This window comes from Thalassophryne amazonica, chromosome 3 (assembly GCF_902500255.1).
Source record: "Thalassophryne amazonica chromosome 3, fThaAma1.1, whole genome shotgun sequence".
Taxonomy (NCBI): Eukaryota; Metazoa; Chordata; class Actinopteri; order Batrachoidiformes; family Batrachoididae; genus Thalassophryne; species Thalassophryne amazonica.
In genome coordinates, this window is record NC_047105.1 from 57,692,152 (window position 1) to 57,715,635 (window position 23,484).

Below are 23,484 nucleotides of genomic sequence, written 5' to 3' on the forward strand. Positions count from 1 at the left end.
TTTTACACCACATGCCCTTTCTGACTCAACTCCACATTACATGGAGAAACGTGGCAGGGATATGGTTTGAACTGGGAACCTTGCACATTGAAAAAAGTGCACTGCTCACTTGGCCACTATGAACACTCATACTACTGTTAAGTGCGGATCATTTGTGGCACTGTCCTAACTAAAAGCCCAGAGAACTAAACTTTAAATAGACACTTTAAACAAAGGCAATTGGTCGTTGGTCTGACAACCAACGACAAAGAACTTTCCAGGAAAATTCAAAAAACATAAAAATGGGAGCAGCATCCATGTTGCTGTGACAATGTACAAATATACATTTATTAAGTATTATGCCGCGTTCACACCGGACGCGATCAGACACTACAAATTCGCGTGGGTCGCCAGGCAACGGACGCGCCTCCTTCACCCGGTGTGTCGCTCTGCTTGGGTGGACTTTCGCTGCGAAAATTCGCCCTGGTGCGTCATCAAATAGGAGGAGCTTCCATTCCGCTCGCCGGCTCCGGTTGTCAGTCAAGCTAACATGACGGACCTTGATCACACGGAGCGAGTTGTTGTGAAAAGCTCCCAATACAGAGAGTATCATTATTTGCTGCAGGAGCTGTGTCTGGGTGACGGCCGCTTTCAGCGGTCCTTCCACCTCTGCGGGACCCAGTTTGAGGATCAACTGTCCCGTTCGCGCGCGCACATGTAAACAATAAAAAAAAACAAAAAACTCAGCTGCTTGCTGCAACTGGCTCTTCCCCCCCAAAAGCTCTGTCATAATTGTGTTTAGAAACCAGTCACCATTTGTTTTATTATACATCTGTGTAGTTAATTAATAAAATATTCTCTACAGATGATTCGCTCGCGTACGCACGTAAAAAAAAAAAAAAGGAAAAAGCTCCGCTCCCCGCTGCTGCTAGTAGGGCTGCTGCTCGCTCCAAAAACTCTGTCATAATTGTGTTTAGAAACTAGTCACCATTTGCTTTATACAGGTGTGTAGTTAATAAGTAAAATAATCTCCAGGACGATTCAAGCGCACGTAAAATAAAAATAAAAAGAAACTCTGCTCCCCGCTGCTGTGGTGCTGCTGTTCGCTCCAAAAACTCTGTCATGATTGTGAAATAAAGGACAAAAGAGACATAAGTCCTGCTCACAGGCTGCTACCAGATACAGGACATGTTCACATCTTCAGTCAAACTCCAGGCATCTCCACGTCACTACATATTCAGTCCCTGATTGGTCATCGCGGCGCGACGAGACGAAAAAGTTCAGATTTTTGAACTTGGGGAGGAGGGCAGCGCGACGTGAGGCGACGCAATATTGCGCTACAAACGCGCAAAACGCTCAAAATCGCTTTACTCGCATCGCTTCACTCGCCTCCATCGCGTCGCGATGCGCGGTTTGGCGCCAAAACGCGTCCTTACATAGGGATTACATGGCAACCTGTGGCTGCAGTCGCTCGCGTCACGCCCGGTGTGAACGCGGCATTAGGAAACATGAAAAAGTCTGCCATTGCAACACAGAATAAATGGGCATGCATGTACACATCATTTACAAACATCTGTGTCAAAGTATTAGTAGTAAGTAAGATGGCCACAGTTTTGTACATCCCAATTATGCACCTACAACTCCCTCATTTCCTTTTAAGCTGGGCTTACACTGTGCGAGTTTTGGCCCTTTTTCAGCCGATTTTTCACTCCTGCAAGAATTTTTTGGATTGTGCCGAGTTTCAGCTTAATCGTGCATCCTGCATCGTGTAGTATACATGGAGTAATGAGTTGTGTTTAACCTCTCACGACCACCTCCCGATCGGCAATCGTATGGTCGGATGAAAAGCAAACCAGTTTGATATTCTGGTAGGCCGTCGTGAGGGTTCCGCGCTGCTGAAGCAGCGCTACAAGCGTTTCTCGCACTGTGCATGTGGAAAGAGCATCAACAGTGATCATCTCTTTGGGAGAGCAGCCTTTGTTTCTTTTTCCCCATTATTCTTCAACTCATTTAAAGTCTTTTTTTTTTTTTTTACTTTGATGTCTCCCATCAAGAGGTTTTGTAAAAATAATAAATGCAAATAAAGTTTGAAAAAAAAAAAAAGAAAAAAAAAAGCTTTTGTTTACATTTTGCTTCTGGAAACACGAGTCCGACATGTGGTTTTTGAATGTACAATGTGAGCAGTCAGATCGCATCAGAGCATCGGGCCGTACAGTGTGAGAACATTAATCATGAGCTCTGAACTTTTACACCGTGCAGTTTTGTCGCACAGTTTGAGCTGGAGCCAAGTACAACGACTGAAAATATCGTACAGTGTCTGCCCAGCTTAAGTCTGTACTACAGTAAAGACTAGGTTCCAAACTGAGTATTACTATTGGCTAATTGGATGCAAGGTCAGTGTTAGATTCTGAAGTTCTTCAAAACAATTTCAATTTAATCTTGAAACAAATGAAGGTCACAGTCTTTGTTATAACACATTTGAATTTCCGTAACTTTGCACAGTGTCAGAGTTTGACTTTGGTCTGACTTACCACAGTCTGACTTGAAAACACCTGTCCTCATTTGTGCAATCTGCAAATTTACAATGTAGTTTCGATTCAATAGTTGAGTTACATTTTCTATATCTTTTGGGAACTGACAGCTGCGAGGGATCAACTCCTTCATATCAGCTCCAGTGAGAAACATGCCTAGATGAAAACAAAAACAATCTTACATGAAGCCTACATAATAATGAGATAAAACACTATTTGAAGAGATTATATTGTCACACATCACATGTAAAAATATTCTGATCTACTTTACTGGGAAAGAAATGCCATGTGCAGCTCTTGCTGTCTATACGCAGGCAAACTATTTAACTGAATTCACACAACTATTATACTGCAAAAAGACCTATACTTTATGCACAGTCAATTTTATGACTGGTGCTGTCTTCAATATCCCTTCATCATCAAAGTATTTTTTTCAGAGAAACACAAATTTTTTACAATAGATGCAAAGACATCAAAATGGAAATGCTTACGGCTATGATGCACATTGCTGATTCAAAAAAGTATTCCACTCCTCATACCGTTGAATAATTTGGCGTTTAGACAAACACAGGCTGTTTAAAGTGGAATCAAAAATAGATCTCTATAATACATGTTCAAATCAAGACAAATGTGGGAGAATGAGAAGGAGCAGCATGTTGACCCAATCACAACACTATAGAAACAGCCAGGTCCTGGAAGGCAACCACCAAGGCATATAACTGACCCATCCCCAACATGTATCATCACTGCAGTGACAATAGATGTCATTCATTTAAAAATACAAAACATAAAAAAGTGACACCCTGTCTAGTATCTGGTGATGATTTAGGGCCACAAAGCGTACAAGTTTCAGTGTCTGATTTGGGACACACTATGAAAGCAACAACTTGATGGTTAAGTGTTGAAGCAATGCACCTTTACAGCAGAGTGGCAACAACAAGCCATTTTCAGAAAGCCCGTAAAATCCTCAGTAATCACCTGGGGAGAATATAGACTGGCATTTTGTTTGTTTGTTACAGTAAACACCAGTCAATGCCAGAATCCACACATCACCATAAACACACCGTTCTGACCGAAGCACATGGGGGGTAGAGAATCAAATTAATGCAGGAAACTTCTAGAAGAAAATCCTAGAGGAAAAACTGAATGGCAGTATTTAAAAAACAATAAATCGATATAGGAATGATACAAAAAAGGTCCTGCAGCAGACAAACGAAAGTCCAGATCTGACTTCAAATGAGAATTTTCTGCTGGTTTTGAAAGAGGATGTACATTCAAAATTTCCATGCAACCTGACAAGTTAAACAACAAATGAGGAAAACTGCAGAATGCAGAAAAAGCTATTCACACAAAGTGTCACAAAGTGTGTAACCTCTGCCAAAAATACACATATGAAAAACAGACTCATAATAATTATCAGTAAAATAATCGTCAGAGAAAACATTTCAAGCATTTAAATGTATTTTAATTAGTTTGAATCACGCTGTGAAGCTCTGCTTTCATTATGATAATAGACTTTTTGTAGTGCTTTTTTCTCCCTTTTTGTAAAAAGAAAGCCACTGTTATTACATGCTATGCATACATTTGAATCTAAATTAAAGCAGTTGCTCTTCAGTGGGAGGTGAATACTTTTTTAGACTGTACATACAGTAGTGTTCAGAATAATAGTAGTGATATGTGACTAAAAAGATTAATTCGGGTTTTGAGTATATTTCTTTTTGTTACATGGGAAACAAGGTACCAGTAGATTCAGTAGATTCTCACAAATCCAACAAGACCATGCATTCATGATATGCACACTCTTAAAGGAGACCTGCATTGAAAAAAATGCAGTCAGATTTTTTGAACAAAAAATTACTTACATTTACATATGAGATCCTTCTGAATGTAGTAAAGTAAATCTGCAAGCCCAGATCTGTCATTCAACGGAGAAATCTTCATTTGAAAATGACAAATTTACAGCTAACGTTTAGTCCTCCGCAAATTGTCCCTCTCATCATGGACGCTGCCGAGATGTCACGGACAAGACCCTCTCCCAGCATGCATTGCGCCAATTGTAATTTGTGGATTTACGTCAGTTTGCATCTGCACCTTTTTCTTGTCTTATACGGAAGGATCTACTTTTTTTTAAAACTTCATATTGTCTTGCGGCACGTTTGGTGAGTACACATTTCTTTTATTTGTGCTTGAAAATTATTTTGGGGGACTTTTTCATACGCCCGTTTGAGTGGTGTCGCAATGAAAATCTGTCTTTCGCCTCCGGTACCATCGCGGGATATGGCGGCGAGACCCGCAAAGAATCCCAGTCATTAAAAATATATAAACCTCTCTCAGCGTCCATGGAGCTGTGGAGCTCCGATTGCCGAGACGTGCGGTGCTGTGGATTTTGCCGCAAGAAGTCTGTCCTTGCAGCAACAGGTGAACCGGCCGCTTCGCATTAAAACAGCGAGCGTAATCTCAGGACTTGTGCCAAGTGTGGTGCAGCTCCATTCAGTAGAGAGAGAGGTGACGCCGGTGTTGTGCGCTGAATCTAGCACAACACCGGCTGCAAAGCAGACACGGGCGGTGTGAGTGGCCCGGGTCGGCGGTTAACGAGCTCGTTAACGAGCCCGCAGACTTAATAAGCACAGCGGAGGCAGAGAGGGAGAGGAAGAACGGCGCCCGCTGTCGATGTCGTTGCTCATCTGAGCACACAGATCTGTATCTCACATTCATTGCAGCTTACTTTTGGATGTTGAAACCAGGACGTGTATAAGTAACATTACTAACAGATTAAATCAATTTCAATGTGGGATCGGACTGAAGGCGGGAGTGCATCGTCTGCTCCCTGACGTCATGGAAATGATACGGCTGTACAAACTGTTTTCACAGAGGGCTAAATTTTAGCTGCAAATTTGTCATTTTTAAACAAACATTTCTTCGCTGAATTACAAATTTGGGCTTACAGATTTACTTTACTGCATTCACAAGGGTCTTATAAATACATATCAGCTATTTCTTTCTGAAATCTGACCACATTTATTTCAATGCAGGTCTACTTTAAGGCTATGAAATTGGGCTATTAGTAAAAAAGTAGAAAAGGGGGTGTTCACAATAATAGTAGCATCTGCTGTTGATGCTACAAACTCAAAACTATTATGTTCAAACTGCTTTTTTAGCAATTCTGTGAATCACTAAACTAGTATTTAGTTGTATAACCACAGTTTTTCATGATTTCTTCACATCTGCGAGGCATTAATTTTGTTGGTTTGGAACCAAGATTTTACTTGTTTACTAGTGTGCTTGGGGTCATTGTCTTGTTGAAGCACCCATTTCAAGGGCATGTCAGCATAAGGGAACATGACCTCTTCAAGTATTTTGACATATCCAAACTGATCCGTGATACCTGGTATGTGATATATAGGCCCAACGCCATAGTAGGAGAAACATGCCCATATAATGATACTTGCACCACCATGCTTCACTGTCTTCACTGTGAACTGTGGCTTGAATTCAGAGTTTGGGGGTCGTCTCACAAACTGTCTGCGGCCCTTGGACCCAAAAAGAACAATTTTACACTCATCAATCCACAAAATATTCCTCCATTTCTCTTTAGGCTAGTTGATGTGTTCTTTGGCAAATTGTAACCTCTTCTGCACGTCTTTTATTTAACAGAGGGACTTTGCAGGGGATTCTTGCAAATAAATTAGCTTCACACAGGCGTCTTCTAACTGTCACAGCACTTACAGGTAACTTCAGACTTCTTTGAGCATCCTGGAGCTGATCAATGGGTGAGCCTTTGACATTCTGGTTATTCTTCTATCCATTTTGATAGTTGTTTTCCATTTGCTTACACGTCTCTGTTTTTTTTTGGCCATTTTAAAGCACTGGAGATCATTGTAGATGAACAGCCTATAATTTTTTGCACCTGCGTATAAGTTTTCCCCTCTCCAATCTACTTTTTAATCAAACTACGCTGTTCTTCTGAACAATGTCTTGAACATCCCATTTTCCTCAGGCTTTCAAAGAGAAAAGCATGTTCAACGGGTGCTGGCTTCATCATTAAATAGGGGACACCTGATTCACACCTGTTTGTTCCACAAAATTGACGAACTCACTGACTGAATGCCACACTACTATTATTGTGAACACCCCCTTTTCTACTTTTTTTTTTTTTACTAATAGCCCAATTTCATAGTCTTAAGAGTGTGCATATCATGAATGCTTGGTCTTGTTGGATTTGTGAGAATCTACTGAATCTACTGGTACCTTGTTTCCCATGTAACAATAAGAAATGTACTCAAAACCTGGATTAATCTTTTTAGTCACATAGCTATTATTCTGAACACTACTGTATGTCAGTTGAAAGGGCGAGACATTCTGTCCCTCAAAATATGTTGCACATATTAAAATTTGATATTAATTGAATAACATGCAATAACCACTTGCATTACCATCTTCTAATGTTCCTGTAGGCTCTGTTTTCATGGTGAAGATTCTTCTGACTTCACAGGCTGCCGATAATGTGATACCATCCAGTATCGCATACGTGCACTTGAACAGTTCACTGGTGAATGCTTCAAGGTTGATACACAATGAAGTCCACTAAAACAAATGAGAATGTTTTGAGAGGAACAGATCAATAACTATAATGAATACAGTATAACAATTTCTGTTATCAATTTCGATACCCTACTAGCTGCTAGAGTTGCCAACAGGATACTATTATTACACAGTGTTAAGGTAATGTTATTGTCCAGTTTGTCCACTGTAACATACAAGTGTATGAGTGCAAAAAGGTTACAGTACTGTCCCACTGTTATAGTAAGCAGCTGTGGTTTCCAGACTATAGTAATTACACACACACAAACACACTTACGAGTACATAATCGCTTGGTGCATGTTTAAATGTTATTTGTTGATTATTGTTTAATCTTCATGGTGTAACCAGTGTTTTTGTTAATCACTTCCTTTTTTAAAAAATGGGTTTAGAACAGTGGTGTCCAAAGCAGCCCGGTCTCACGTTTTTTTTTTCCTGCTCCCGTCATGAAATGAGTCAAATTTTCGTGACAGGGTGTTTGTAACTCACTATTACTAACACTACTTCTTCCCCCCACTCTAACCATAAGCACCCCCCCCCCCCCCACTTAATTTCATGCAGCCATCACGGAATGAATAAGAATTTGTGCTGCCGTGACGAAAATGAGGCACTTTTCGTCACAATATCAGAAACCAATAGATTCATGTATATTTCATGCTGCTGAATCACAACTTGCCATGAGACCAGGTTGGTCCAAAGACATTCCAGAAAGGGCCAGGAGGGTGCAGGTTTTCTTTGCAGCCACTTACTTCAGCAGGTGATTTCTTTGAGGAACTCATCCCACCTACTCAAAGTGATGTTATTTTCTTAAATAGACCTGAAAGTTCAGAGATGCAAGCCTACATTTGATGTCTTGGTGAAAGAAAATCCTCCTCTATACCTCTTCATCATGAAGCTGTATAACTAGGGATACAAAATGCAAAACATGCACTATGCAGAATTTCTCCAATCACAGCCACAGAAGCCTATAACTATATATACTATATAAGGAATGTACAGAAAATTTTGGGTGCACAGGATGGGAGGCTTTGTGGTGGATTCAAATGGATATAGGTTGAAGAGAATTTCCAAATCATTGTATTCTGTTTTTATTTACATTTTACACAATGTCCCAACTTGACTGGAATTGGGTTTGTATTTGAAATGGCATAAATAAACTAAAATGTGTGAAATATCAAGAGGCCAAATACTTTTGCAAGGCACTGTGCATCTATATATATATATATCTATATATATATACACACACACACACAGTGTTGGGCACAGATAACCAAAAAATTAACTTCGATAACAGATAATCAGATAACTGAAAAGTTATCTTTGATAAAGATAAAATGATAAACCACCCAAAAATGTATCGGAAGTTACAGATAACCGATAACAGATAAATTCCAATATTGTCTCTGGTACATTTGCTACTACTAATAAAATGAATTTAAGTTTTCATGCCACAATAGCTTCTAGTAATATTAAAAGTAACAACAGACCCAAACAATGAGACCACACTTTTATCTATGAACATCCTGCCCCTGCTGGAAGCTCGTGTTTACTACTAAGCTCGTGTTGATGATGCGCCGAGTATTCCTTTAACTTTAACTACTAATGACTTCATGACTTTCTTTGCTAATAAAATTTTAACTATTAGAGAAAAAATTACTTATAACCATCCCAAAGACATATCGTTATGTTTGGCTGCTTTCAGTAATGCTGGTATTTGGTTAGACTCTTTCTCTCCGATTGTTCTGTCTGAGTTATTTTCATTAGTTACTTCCTCCAAACCATCAACATGTCTATTAGACCCCATTCCTACCAGGCTGCTCAAGGAAGCCCTACCATTAATTAATGCTTCGATCTTAAATACGAGGTCTGTCCAAAAAGTATCGTACCTTTTTATTTTTTTCAAAAACTATATGGATTTGAATCACGTGTGATTACATCAGCCAAGCTTGAACCTTTGTGCGCATGCGTGAGTTTTTCCACGCTTGTCGGTTGCGTCATTCGCCTGTGGGCAGGCTTTGAGTGAGCACTGGTCCACCCCTCCCGTCGGATTTCTTTTGTCTGAGAACTTGCTGAGAGACTGCCACTTTGCGCGCGTCCTGAGCTGCTTCGTGCCGACGCGCGAAATCCTCCGCACGTCTTTCATTACAAAATCTCCTGTAACAGTGGAATGTGCCGCAAAAGTGCTATGTCCAGCTCTGTTGCCATTTCTGTGGTAGTCACATGATGTCCCGGATCAACACAGCGTTCAATTTAGAAATGATCTGGTCGATCCAGCCTGTCGAATGGCCGCTCAGCGCACCGCGCGCCCTCCGCCGCTGTGGGCCGTCTTTAAAAAGGTTTTAACAGTCCATAATCCGCGTGACGCCGACAGAATCTTCACTGATATCCAACTGAATCTATCGAATGGTTTACAACTGCCTGTCTCTAACAGTTTCTGACAAAAATTTCATGGAGCAAAGCGGCAGTCTCTCAGCAAGTTCTCAGACAAAAGAAATCCAACGGGAGGGGTGGACCAGTGCTCACTCAAAGCCTGCCCACAGGCGAATGACGCAATCAACAGGCGTGGAAAAACTCACGCAAGCGCACGAATGTTCAAGATTGGCTGATGAAATCACACGTGATTCAAATCCATATAGTTTTTGAAAAAAATAAAAAGGTCCGTTACTTTTTGGACAGACCTCGTATGATCAATCTATCTTTATTAGTTGGCTATGTACCACAGGCTTTTAAGGTGGCAGTAATTAAACCATTACTTAAAAAGCCATCACTTGACCCAGTTATCTTAGCTAATTATAGGCCAATCTCCAACCTTCCTTTTCTCTCAAAAATTCTTGAAAGGGTAGTTGTAAAACAGCTAACTGATCATCTGCAGAGGAATGGTCTATTTGAAGAGTTTCAGTCAGGTTTCAGAATTCATCATAGTACAGAAACAGCATTAGTGAAGGTTACAAATGAACTTCTTATGGCCTCAGACAGTGGACTCATCTCTGTGCTCGTCTTGTTAGACCTCAGTGCAGCTTTTGATATTGTTGACCATAAAATTTTATTACAGAGATTAGAGCATGCAATAGGTATTAAAGGCACTGCGCTGCAGTGGTTTAAATCATATTTATCTAATAGATTACAATTTGTTCATGTAAATGGGGAGTCTTCTTCACAGACTAAGGTTAATTATGGAGTTCCACAAGGTTCTGTGCTAGGACCGATTTTATTCACTTTATACATGCTTCCCTTAGGCAGTATTATTAGAAAGCATTGCTTAAATTTTCATTGTTACGCAGATGATACCCAGCTTTATCTATCCATGAAGCCAGAGGACACACACCAATTAGTTAAACTGCAGGAATGTCTTTCAGACATAAAGACATGGATGACCTCTAATTTCCTGCTTTTAAATTCAGCTGAAGTTATTGTACTTGGCCCCACAAATCTTAGAAACATGATGTCTAACCAGATCCTTACTCTGGATGGCATTACCCTGACCTCCAGTAATACTGTGAGAAACCTTGGAGTCATTTTTGATCAGAATATGTCCGTCAATGCACATATTAAGCAAATATGTAGGACTGCTTTTTTGCATTTGCGCAATATCTCTAAAATTAGAAAGGTCTTGTCTCAGAGTGATGCTGAAAAGCTAATTCATGCATTTATTTCTTCTAGGCTGGACTATTGTAATTCATTATTATCAGGTTGTCCTAAAAGTTCCCTGAAAAGCCTTCAGTGAATTCAAAATGCTGCAGCTAGCGTACTGACAGGGACTAGAAGGAGAGAGCATATTTCACCCATATTGGCTTCTCTTCATTGGCTCCCTGTTAATTCCAGAATAGAATTTAAAATTCTTCTTCTTACTTATAAGGTTTTGAATAATCAGGTTCCATCTTATCTTAGGGACCTCATAGTACCATATCACCCCAATAGAGCGCTTCGCTCTCAGACTGCAGGCTTACCTGTAGTTCCTAGGGTTTGTAAGAGTAGAATGGGAGGCAGAGTCTTCAGCTTTCAGCCTCCTCTCCTGTGGAACCAGCTCCCAATTCGGATTAGGGAGACAGACACCCTCTCTACTTTTAAGATTAAGCTTAAAACTTTCCTTTTTGAAAAAGCTTATAGTTAGGGCTGGATCAGGTGACCCTGAACCATCCCTTAATTATGCTGCTATAGACTTAGACTGCTGGGGGGGTTCCCATGATGCACCCAGTGTTTCTTTTTATTCACCTCTTTTTGCTCTGTATGCATCACTCTGCTTTTAATCATTGGTGATTGATCTCTGCTCTCTTCCACAGCATGTCTTTTTCCTGATTCTCTCCCCTCAGCCCCAACCAGTCCCAGTAGAAGACTGCCCCTCCCTGAGCCTGGTTCTGCTGGAGGTTTCTTCCTGTTAAAAGGGTGTTTTCCTTCCCACTGTCGCCAAGTGCTTGCTCATAGGGGTCGTTTTGACCGTTGGGGTTTTTCTGTAATTATTGTATGGCTTTTGCCTTACAATATAAAGAACCTTTGGGCGACTGTTTGTTGTGATTTGGCGCTATATAAATAAAATTGATTTGATATATACATAGATATATATATATATACATATATACATACATAGGAGTTGAATACACCTTTCGGTGATACTTGGACACGTCAGCAGTGAAGAACCCAGGGTCATAGGGTGTTTCGGGTCTTTGATCTTCATACACCCTCTCCTGGGCGACCCAGCCGGGGGTGATCAGTCCCCGACTTGTGTCCAAGTGGCGTGTTGTTCCACGGATCCCCCTGCGGATCCACAGCCACCTTGAGGCCCTTTCTGCGGCCTCCAGTGTATTCTTGATGGCTCTCTTGAATTGCAGTCCCTTCACTCCAAGGAGTTTGAGGGTTCGCACAAGTGAATGGCCAGCAAAGCCGCGGCACCCAACTTCGACAGGCTCACAACGGGCTTTCCAGCCGTTGTTCTGGCAATCAGAGATGAGCTCAGCATATTTAGCCTTCTTTTGCTCGTTGGCCTCATCAATGCGGTCCTCCCAGGGAACAGTCAGTTCTATTAGGACCACCTGCTTGGTGGACACCGATGCTAACACCATGTCTGGGCGGAGAAGAGTGGTTGTGATGTTATCTGTAGGGGGAGGTGATGGTCTAGTGGTTAAGGTGTTGGGCTTGAGTCCAGAAGATCATGGGTTCAAATCCCAGCCTGACTGGAAAATCACCAAGGGCCCTTGGGCAAGGCCTTTAATCCCCTATTGCTCCCGGTGTGTAGTGAGCGCCTTGTATGGCAGCATCCTGACATCGGGGTGAATGTGAGGCATAATTGTAAAGTGCTTTGAGCGTCTGATGCAGATGGAAAAGCGCTATATAAATGCAGTCCATTTACCATTTGTCTGGGAACTTAAGCTGACTTCCAAGATCAACTTGGAGTTTCCAGTCGCACGCTGTGGTGAGGAGCCCCCCCGAAGAGCTAGGCTGGTGTTAATTTGCCCTCTGTCCTGGTCTTATCAAACAGATTAACTGTTTGGGGGTTGCCTGAGTGCTGGATCGCCGTGCAAATGGCGTCCGCCAAAGATCTTAAACTTGGTCATGGTGCCAGCGGTATCGCCCCTCTCCTAGTGCCTTCGGACAGCAGCTCAGGATATGCTCCAAGGTGCCCCTTCTCTGGCACAGCTTGCAATCAGGAATATTGACCAGGCCCCAGGTGTACAGGTTGGCCGGGCTCGGAAGGATGTCATAAACTGACTGGATGAGGAACTTGATACGTAGTGCCTCCGCTCTCCACATCTCTGCCCAAGTGATCTTGCGGGATTCTGCATGCTCCCACCGAGTCCACGCTCCCTGCTTGGACATGCCAACCATCTTGCTGTATCGATATTCCTCCTCCTCCGCTCTTATCACATCCTGAACCAACTGACGCTTCTCCTTTCCACAGGCTTGATCGTAACGCGGCTTTGGAAAGCAACCCAGACCTGCCCGCCCCATTGCGACTGAGCCCACCAGCATCTTATGCCTCAGTCGCGCTTCCGCTCTGGTGATGGCCTCCTGAGCCTGCCACTTTCTTCCGGTCTTCACGAGGTTCCCTGCTGATGCGACTTTGACGTCTGCGGAGTCCCTGTACAACATTGCCTCTCTTGAGCGGGTGACTTTGAACTCCTCTGTCAGTCCACTGAAAGGGAGCTGCAGTTTGATAGAATTGCCATACAGGGCGATGCTGCTCAAGGATCTAGGCAGCACCAGCCATCTCCTAATAAACTGGCTGATGGACTTCTCCAGTGCCTCTACCATTGTTATTGGTACCTCGTAGACCAGCAGGGGCCAGAGTATCCTTGGTAGGACTCTGTGCTGGTAGATCCAGGCTTTAAAATTCCCTGGGAGACCAGACGTATCGATGGTGGTGAGCCAGGTTGCCAGGTTGCACTTGATCTGTTTTATGGCTGCTGCGTCCTTCAGGGAGCTATCAAAGACCTTTCCCGGGTTCCTGACAGGTTTTTCGGTCAGTGATGGGATTCTTTTCCCTCCCAAGGCAAAGCAGAACTGATCGGTCACTTTACCTTTCTTCAGGGCCAGAGACCTGGACTTAGCGGGCTTAAAGCTCATCCTCGCCCACTGGATGAGCTGTTCCAGTCCCTGCAAGAGCCACCTGCACCCTGGCACAGATGTTGTCATGACTGTCAAGTCATCCATAAAGGATCTTATGGGGGGCTGCCGTGTTCCAGATCTTGATTTGGCCCCTCTGCATTTGACCTCAGTGGATTTGACGATCATGTTCATGGCCAGCGAAAAGAGTGGCACTGAGATCATGCAGCCGGTGATTATTCCCTTTTCGAGGCGGTGCCAGGCAGATGTTACTTGGCCTGAGGAGACTCGAGCGCTGAAGTTGTTATAGTAGTCCATAATGAGGCCACGGATCTTGCTTAGAACATGGTGTCTTGCCAGTGCAGTTTCGACGAGCTTGTGTGGAATAGAACCGTAGGCGTTGGCTAAATCCAGCCAGAGAGCTGCCAAATCTCCTTTGCTCTCCCTTGCCTCCCGGATCAGCTGTGTCACCACTCCTGTATGCTCTAGGCATCCAGGTACTCCAGGGACTCCCCCCTTCTGTACTGAGGTGTCGAGGTAGTTCTTCAAAAGAAAATCTGTCAGCCGTTGGGACACGATTTTAAAGAATATCTTGCTCTCCACACTGAGCAGCGAGATGATCCGGAACTGCTCTATGCTGCAAGAGTCCTCTTCTTTCGGTATCCAGACACCCTCGGCATACCTCCATTGGGTTGCTACTTTCCCTCTCCACCAGATCACCTTCAAGATCCTCCAGCGACGTCCAAGGAGCCACGGACACTGTTTATAAACTTTGTAGGGTACGCCGCTGGGGCCGAGAGCAGAGATAGATTTTGCAGCTCTGACAGCTTCTTTTACCTCTCTCGTGGTGGGTTCAGAGCAGTCGAATTGGGTCTCTGGTTCTGGTGGCGCCACCAGTTCTCTGCAAGGCCAGAGATCGTGGTCTCTCAGGGTGTCACTGAAGGTAGCGTGGAGATGATGGTCGATCTCCTCAACAGGGCAAATAAGCTGGCCACTTCGTCTCTGGCCCAGAAGCTTCTTGGTGAAACCGAAGGGATTGCTGATGAAAGCACTGCGTTTCCGAGCTCTTTGCTTGCCATTCCTTCTGTGCCATTCTGCCCTCCTCAGCGAGATGGGCCTCTTCCTTATGATGTTCGTGAGTTCTGACAGAGCTGTTTTCTCCTCCTCCTTAGCTGCCTTGAACTGACGTCTCAGGGATTTTAGCTCTTGTCTCAGCTGAATGATCTTTGCTTCTCGACGGTTGAGCTTCGCTGGATTGTTTGCCCCTTGCCTCTGCTCGACAATGAATCGCTCTCCTCCCATGTTCATTATGATGGTACACATAGTCTGGAGTTTCTGGTCGACGCTGCCCTTCAAGATGGTTTCCAGGCTCTTGTCAACATCCTCGTCCAGCTTTCGCCACTCCTTGTTGTTTGCGGCAGGCCACATCACCCTTCGATGTTCCTATTTCCTGCTTGGGGTGGGGACTCGTGTTGCTTGGAGGTTGCGAGTACTGTGGGGTAATTCCGGACCTGGCTCCTCCACCGTCTTACCAGGTTCTCCGGTCGGCGCCACAAGAGATGTTGCACTGGCTACCGTTCCTGAGCGTTGCTCCACTTGGTTCCTCCTGTGGCAGGTCATCTTTGCCTGGTGGATCTTCAGGCATTTGTGGTTCTTGCAGACTTTGCCGCAAATACAGACTGCATTCGTAATCCGTTGTCCAATTGCTTGGGTCATCACCGGTAGTTCCTGGTCAACGCTGCCCTTCAAGATAGTTTCCAGGCACCTGTCAACATCCTCGTCCAGCTTTCGCCACTCCTTGTTGTTTGTGGCAGGCCACGTCACCCTTCGATGTTCCAATTTCCTGCTTGGGGTGGGGACGTGTGTTGCTTGGCGGTTCCAAGTACTGTGGGGTGGTTCCGGACTTGGGTCATCACCGGAAATTCCATCTGGTTGGGATGCTCATGCTCCCCCCCTCTCGGGCATCCCTGGGGGTATCTTTCTTCGGGGTTCTACGTAGCTGAGTAGTTGGGTGCTCCCTCTCAGGAGCTGCAGGTTGGGGGGCTGGCCCTTCCTGCCCCGGTTGCCGTCTCTCCGAGCTGTCCGCTGTCTCTCCAGCCGTCACTACTCTATTCATGGGTGTCATCCAGACTTTACTGGAAATCATTGACAAAGCCAGGTAGGATAGGAGTTGAATACACCTTTCGGTGATACTTGGACACGTCATCAGTGAAGAACCCAGGGACATAGGGTGTTTTGGGTCTTTGATCTTTATACACCCTCTCCTGGGCGACCCAGCCGGGGGTGATCAGTCCCCGACTTGTGTCCAAATGGCGCGTTGTTCCACGGATCCCCCCTGCGGATCCACAGCCACCTTGAGGCCCTCTCTGCGGCCTCCAGTGTATTCTTGATGGGTCTCTTGAATTGCAGTCCCTTCACTCAAAGGAGTTTGAGGGTTCGCACAAGTGAATGGCCAGCAAAGCCGCGGCACCCGACCTCAACAGGCTCACAACGGACTTTCCATCCGTTGTTCCGGCTGGAATGAGCTTGGAATATTTAGCCTTCTTTCGCTCGTTGGCCTCAATGCGGTACTCCCAGGGAACAGTCAGTTCTATTAGGACCACTTGCTTGGTGGACACCAATGCTAACACCATGTCTGGGCAGAGAAGAGTGGTTGTGATGTTATCTGGGAACTTAAGCTGACTGCCAAGATCAACTTGGAGTTTCCAGTCGCACGCTGTGGTGAGGAGCCCCCCCGAAGAGCTAGGCTGGTGTTGTTTTGCCCTCTGTCCTGGTCTTATGAAACAGATTAACCGTTTGAGGGTAGCCTGAGTCTTGCTGTGCTAGATATATATATACGAGGGCTGTCAATAAAGTAACGGTCCTTTTTATTTTTTTCAAAAACTATATGGATTTCATTCATATGATTTTACGTCAGACATGCTTGAACCCTCGTGCACATGCGTGAGTTTTTCCACGCCTGTCGGTGACGTCATTCGCCTGTGAGCACTCCTTGTGGGAGGAGTCGTCCAGCCCCTCGTCGGAATTTCTTTGTCTGAGAAGTTGCTGAGAGACTGGCGCGTTGTTTGATCAAAATTTTTTCTAAACCTGTGAGACACATCGAAGTGGACACGGTTCGAAAAATTAAGCTGGTTTTCAGTGAAAATTTTAACAGCTGATGAGAGATTTTGAGGTGATTCTGTCGCTTTAAGGACTTTTCACGGTGCGAGACGTCGCGCTGCGCTCTCAGGCGGCGTCATCAGCCTGTTCAAGCTGAAAACCTCCACATTTCAGGCTCTATTGATCCAGGACGTCGTGAGAGAACAGATAAGTTTCAGAAGAAGTCGGTTTCAGCATTTTATCCGGATATTCCACTGTTAAAGGAGATTTTTTTAATGAAAGACGTGCGGACGGATCCGCGCGTCGGGACGCAGCCGACGCGGTGCGGCGGCACAGGAAAAACACCTCCGTGTTGATAACCATTTGTAAAATCCAGGCGGCTTTTGATGGCTTTCAGTGGAGTGAGTATATGAGAAATTGTTTAACAGGCAGGACATGTTCCAACTTGTCCTTAAGGCTTTCAACAGAGGTGTTTTTCCTGTGGCGGAGCGTCGCGGCGGCTGCGTCCCGACGCGCAAACCCGTCCGCACGTCTTTCATTAAAAAAATCTCCTTTAACAGTGGAATATCCGGATAAAATGCTGAAACCGACTTCTTCTGAAACTTCTCTGTTCTCTCACGACGTCCTGGATCAATAGAACCTGAAATGTGGAGGTTTTCAGCTTGAACAGGCTGACGCCGCCGCCTGAGAGCGCTGCGCGACGTCTCGCACCGTGAAAAGTCCTTAAAGCGACAGAATCACCTCAAAATCTCTCATCAGCCGTTAAAATTTTCACTGAAAACCAGCTTAATTTTTCGAACCGTGTCCACTTCGATGTGTCTCACAGGTTTAGAAAAAATTTTGATCAAACAACGCGCCAGTCTCTCAGCAACTTCTCAGACAAAGGAATTCCGACGAGGGGCTGGACGACTCCTCCCACAAGGAGTGCTCACAGGCGAATGACGTCACCGACAGGCGTGGAAAAACTCACGCATGCGCACGAGGGTTCAAGCATGTCTGACGTAAAAACATATGAATGAAATCCATATAGTTTTTGAAAAAAATAAAAAGGACCGTTACTTTATTGACAGCCCTCGTATACATATATATATATATATATATATATATATATATACAGGAAATGGCGGAATGATTTGGGCTTTTTTTCCATCAGAATTTTTTCAGAAACTGTTAGAGACTGGCAGCTGGAAACCATTAGAAAAATTTATCTGGCTTTCGGTGAAAATGTTACGGACTTGGTAGAGAATAAGGAGTGTTACTGTTGCTTTAAGGACGGCCCCCAGCGGCTGTGGGGCGCGCCGCACTCCGAAGCCGCCATCGACAGGCTGAACGACCATTTCATTTCTAAACGGATGGCTGTCTGGATCTGTGACCATCGTGTGCCATTTCTCTGGTTATCACAAGAGCTGGACATCAACCATTTTCCGGCAGATTTCACTTTTAACAAGAGATTTTGTCATGGAAAGCCGAGCGGAGGCTTCGCGCGTCACGATGGATTCGCTACTGGAGCGAGACAAAACCACCTCCATTTTGGTCTCACAGGACGGCTTTGAGATGACGTTCAGACAGCTGTCGGTGGTTTTTCCATCGAGTGATTATCCGAGAAATTGTGGATGTGCCTGGACATGCCAGAACATGTCCCGTGAGGCTTCATCACGGCATTGCTGTGCGCCATGCGGCACCGCATGTCTGTCTCAATGTGCCGAAAAAGTGCTGATGTCCACGTCTTTTCACAATTCCTGTGCTAGTCAGATGACGTCCCGGATAAAACACAGCGTCCAGTTTGGAAATGAACAGCACATTCCACTGTTACAGGAGTTTTTGTCATGGAAAGGAGCGGAGGCTTCGCGCATCACGGCGGTGCCAGGGGACAAGTTGGGACATGCCCAGCTCTCCACAATTTCTCTTATACTCACTGGGCTGGTAAGCACTGAAAGCCGAGATAGGCATGTCCCAACTTGTCCCCTGGCACTCCGAAACGGAGGAGTTCCTTTGTCTTGCTCGATCAGCAAATTGGTCCTGACGCGCGAAGCCTCCGCGCAGCTTTCCATGACAAAATCTCTTGTTAAAAGTGAAATCTGCCGTAAAATGGCTGATGTCCAGCTCTTGTGATAACCAGAGAAATTGCTCACGACGGTCCCAGCTCCACACAGCCATCCGTTTAGAAATGATGCGGTGTTTTCTGCCTCTCGATGGTGGCTCGGAGCGCAGCGTGCCGTGCGCCATTGTGGGGGTCCTTAAAGCTGTACTAACAGTCCTTATTCTCTGTGAAGCCCGTAAAATTTTCACCGAAAGTCAGATAAATTTTTCGAATGGTTTCCACCTGCTTGTCTCTAACGGTTTCTGAAAAAATTCTGATGGAAAAAAAGCCCAAATCATTCCACCATTTCCTCGCAATGAAAATCCGACGAGGGGGCTGGACCACTCCTCCCACAAGGCGTGCTCAAGGCGAATGACGCAACCGACAGGCGTGGAAAAACTCACGCATGCGCACGAAGGTTCAAGCTTGGCTGACGTAAAAACATATGAATCAAATCCATATGGTTTTTGAAAAAAATAATAAGGTCGGATACTTTTCTAATAGACCTCATATTATATATATATATATATATATATATATATATATTGGGGTGGGCAAACATAAAAAATCTTAATCGCATTAACTCAATGACTTTCTGTGATTAATCATGATTAATCGCATGGTATATGTGAAACCCAAAAATGAATTCAAAAGCCGCTTAAAAGCAGTTTTATTTGAAAATGTAAATGAACGCTGCATATATACTCAACAAAAATATAAACGCAACACTTTTGGTTTTGCTCCCATTTTGTATGAGATTAACTCAATGATCTAAAACTTTTTCCACATACACAATATCACCATTTCCCTCAAATACTGTGCACAAACCAGTCTAAATCTGTGATATTGAGCACTTCTCCTTTGCTGAGATAATCCATCCCACCTCACAGGTGTGCCATACCAAGATGCTGATTAGACACCATGATTAGTGCACAGGTGTGCCTTAGACTGCCCACAATAAAAGGCCACTCTGAAAGGTGCAGTTTTGTTTTCTTTGGGGGGGGGGGATACCAGTCAGTATCTGGTGTGACCACCATTTGCCTCATGCAGTGCAACACATCTCCTTCGCATCATCCGTGAAGAGAACACCTCTCCAACGTGCCAAACGGCAGCATGAGCATTTGCCCACTCAAATCGGTTACAACGACGAACTGGAGTCAGGTCAAGACCCCAATGAGGATGACGAGCATGCAGATGAGCTTCCCTGAGACAGTTTCTGACAGTTTGTGCAGAAATTCTTTGGTTATGCAAACCGATTGTTCCAGCAGCTGTCCGAGTGGCTGGTCTCAAATGATCTTGGAGGTGAACATGCTGGATGTGGAGGTCCTGGGCTGGTGTGGTTACACGTGGTCTGCGGTTGTGAGGCTGGTTGGATGTACTGCCAAATTCTCTGAAACGCCTTTGGAGACGGCTTATGGTAGAGAAATGAACATTCAATACACGAGCAACAGTTCTGGTTGACATTCCTGCTGTCAGCATGCCAATTGCACGCTCCCTCAAATCTTGCGACATCTGTGGCATTGTGCTGTGTGATAAAACTGCACCTTTCAGAGTGGCCTTTTATTGTGGGCAGTCTAAGGCACACCTGTGCACTAATCATGGTGTCTAATCAGCATCTTGATATGGCACACCTGTGAGGTGGGATGGATTATCTCAACAAAGGAGAAGTGCTCACTATCACACATTTAGACTGGTTTGTGAACAACATTTGAGAGAAATGGTGATATTGTATATGTGGAAAAAGTTTTAGATCTTTGAGTTCATCTCATACAAAATGGGAGCAAAACCAAAAGTGTTGTATTTGAAAATGTACATTTCAACTGAAACACTAATGAAATCAAATATAAAACCACTGGCAGGTCATTTGTTATCCTGTTTCATATCAAAATGAGAATCTGTAAAAATAAATAAATAAAAAACAGTAACCATTGAGGTGGTACCTGAGACTTGTATAGCTTCGGTGAAACGCAAATTCCGCGTTGCAATGATTACAGATAACTTTGCTTTTCTCCAATGCGCCATCCTCACGGCTGGATCTAGAGTGAAAATCTGACAGATGCATTTTTGCCCAATGATAAAATAAAAATCATACGCGTCTTGTTATTCAATAATCCTTATTTTATTCGTGTGCAACATACACTGTCACACTTCTTTTAATATATTTATGATACTTCGTGGACCATAGTGAACACTTCTTATTTGTATAAATGTGATGTCCTAAAAAAACAACACTATAACAAAAATTGACTGTAAACAGGATCACATTTATTGCCCAAATCTTTCACTTATACCTGAATCTATATATGATTTTTTGTTCAATTGATAAAATCAATAAAAATTTGACTGCATATATTATTAATAATATACTGAGATACAGACAGTTCACAGAAGACATTTTCCATTGATATCAATCAAAATTAGAAACAGTCAAGCAGGTAACAATATTCGTGTCCATGACTAAATGTACTAAAACAAATACATCACAATTGTACACATACCACAATTTGATATGTGTACAATTGTGATGTATTTGTTTTAGTATATTTAGATTTTGTTGTGATTTGGCACTTTATAAGCCGATTAAATTGAATTGAAATTGAACATTTTATTGAGTCTTAAAGTAAATAAATATGAAATTGGTCACTGAATCCTTAAACTTTGGACATAATACGCTCTACATGGTGAATCTTTGATCTCTGGACATAAATAGGAATAAACAAAATCTGTAGTTTTTGTCAAAAGCATTTCCTTTCAGGCATTATTGGCATGAATGTCTTTCCATACATCTGAGCTGAGTTCTTGCTTCACTTCAGGATGTAATTTGAAAAGAAAATACAGCACGTTTCATTTTGGGAGGAAAAAACATTTTAGTCGATTGTAGTTTCTTGTCTGTATTACAAAGTTTGGAAAGAGGTGTCATTTTATTTAAAGCGGCGATTCATTTTGAAGTTATTAATTCCGACTGGACTCTGTCTCGGCCGCGCAGCGTTTCGAGCTGTGTGAACGGAATGGAGGACGATTCTCGTTTCTTGACAGCAACAAGACAAGAGTCCCAGTTAGTGACTTTAATCCACACAAAAGTGACTGACGATATTTTAATGGCTTTGCGAGGGGTTAAGAAGCGGACTTGCCGTTTCTGAAGAGCAGTGAATCAAAGAACCAACGAGCTACTGGATCGAAGCATAGCTTCAATGGTTCATGGTTTCAAAGTGGAGCCGCGCTGCAGAAACGGTTGATTACAGACAAAACCCTGAATATCCGACTTTATTTGTACATCGTATGACTCTGAAACTCGGAAAAATCCGTATAATTTATGGACTATAGGTTGACATGAAAACCACTGAAAAGCTGTGTTCACCGCCGCGGCACGTTCGGCACTATTCGGGATTATTCAAGATTTTTTTTTTACCGATGACAAACGATGCGTAAAAAAATTTAGACCGATGCACCTGCATCGGTCCAAACCGGTCTGGATCCGGGCCTGATCCTGTAGAACTCTGTACCGAAAATGTCCATTAAAAAGTTCGGCGTCTTTCTGCATTTTGTTTTGTTGTGCATTGCATAGCCTGTACTTTTCTCGATCCTGGTGTCCTTTTCTGTATGAACTCAGCTATCAGCAGGAAGCAGCAACATAAGCTCGCTCCCGACTGACGCTTTCAAAATAAAAGGCAACGAACAACAGTCATAAAAGGCTAAAAAAAAAAAAAAAAAAAAATCCGCAGCGTTAAAGGGAGGAACAAAATTGTCGGCGATAATGACCTCAATAATTAACGCAACATTAGCACGTTAACGTTGCCCAGCCCTGATATATATATATATATATATATATATATATATATATATATATATATATATATATATATATATATATATATATATATATATATATATATATATATACAGTGTTGCCACAGTTACTTTGAAAAAGTAATCCAATTACTGATTACTGATTACTCCTTGAAAAAGTAACTTAGTTACTTTACTGATTACTCAATTGTAAAAGTAACTAAGTTAGATAACTAGTTACTTTTTTAGTTACTTTCCACAGCTGCCGACAACAACTCACTTTATAGTCACCCTTTCTTGACTTCAATGAAAATAAATACTTGTTTTATAAAAAGTAAAATAAAGACCTCTTTCTTGACCTCATATTTAACTGTTGACAGCACTGTAACAGTAAAACTTGCAATTTCAAACATACATTGTTTAGAAATGTAACTATTAAATTCTAACTCTCTAAACATTTTACTTGTCGAAATTATTATTATTTTAAGCAATATTAGTAGTTGTAGTAAAAAACGGCTTCAAAACTGGACCTTTAATCTAGGGGTGTTGTGGGGGAGGGGGGCACATCCCTGCCCCACGCCCCCATTCCATCTGGATTCACCCCTGCTTTGGCGTTTGAGCACAAAGAATGGATAACATTTATTTAGGCAGAAAACAGGACCAGATTTACAGGTAAGAAAGTTTTATTGCATTTTCACATCAAGTGGTCCTCAGAAAGAGAGTTTAGGTGCATTTGAGTGGAAAATAGTGTTAGTTGTTGACGCGTCGCGGAGTATCAGCTGTTTTTAACGAGACGATACGGAACGGCTCAGCTCAGAATTCTAAATAAAGGAGGGGAAAAAGTATAAAAATGTCTTTGTAAAGCTCAGTGCAGGTGTGCTGATCACCGCGCT

At 43.2% G+C, this 23,484-nt stretch overlaps 1 protein-coding gene across 1 annotated transcript in view; it reads right to left on the reverse strand.

The window, feature by feature from the left end:
• cfap20dc (CFAP20 domain containing) overlaps window positions 1–23,484 on the reverse strand; it is a 234,756-nt gene that overhangs the window by 177,614 nt on the left and 33,658 nt on the right. Inside the window, exons 6-7 of the mRNA XM_034167573.1 lie at window positions 6,944–7,094; window positions 2,426–2,666 (exon numbers count right to left, since the gene is read on the reverse strand). Of these exons, the coding sequence (XP_034023464.1) occupies window positions 2,426–2,666; window positions 6,944–7,094 (392 nt within the window). The remainder of the gene's footprint in view (window positions 1–2,425; window positions 2,667–6,943; window positions 7,095–23,484) is intronic.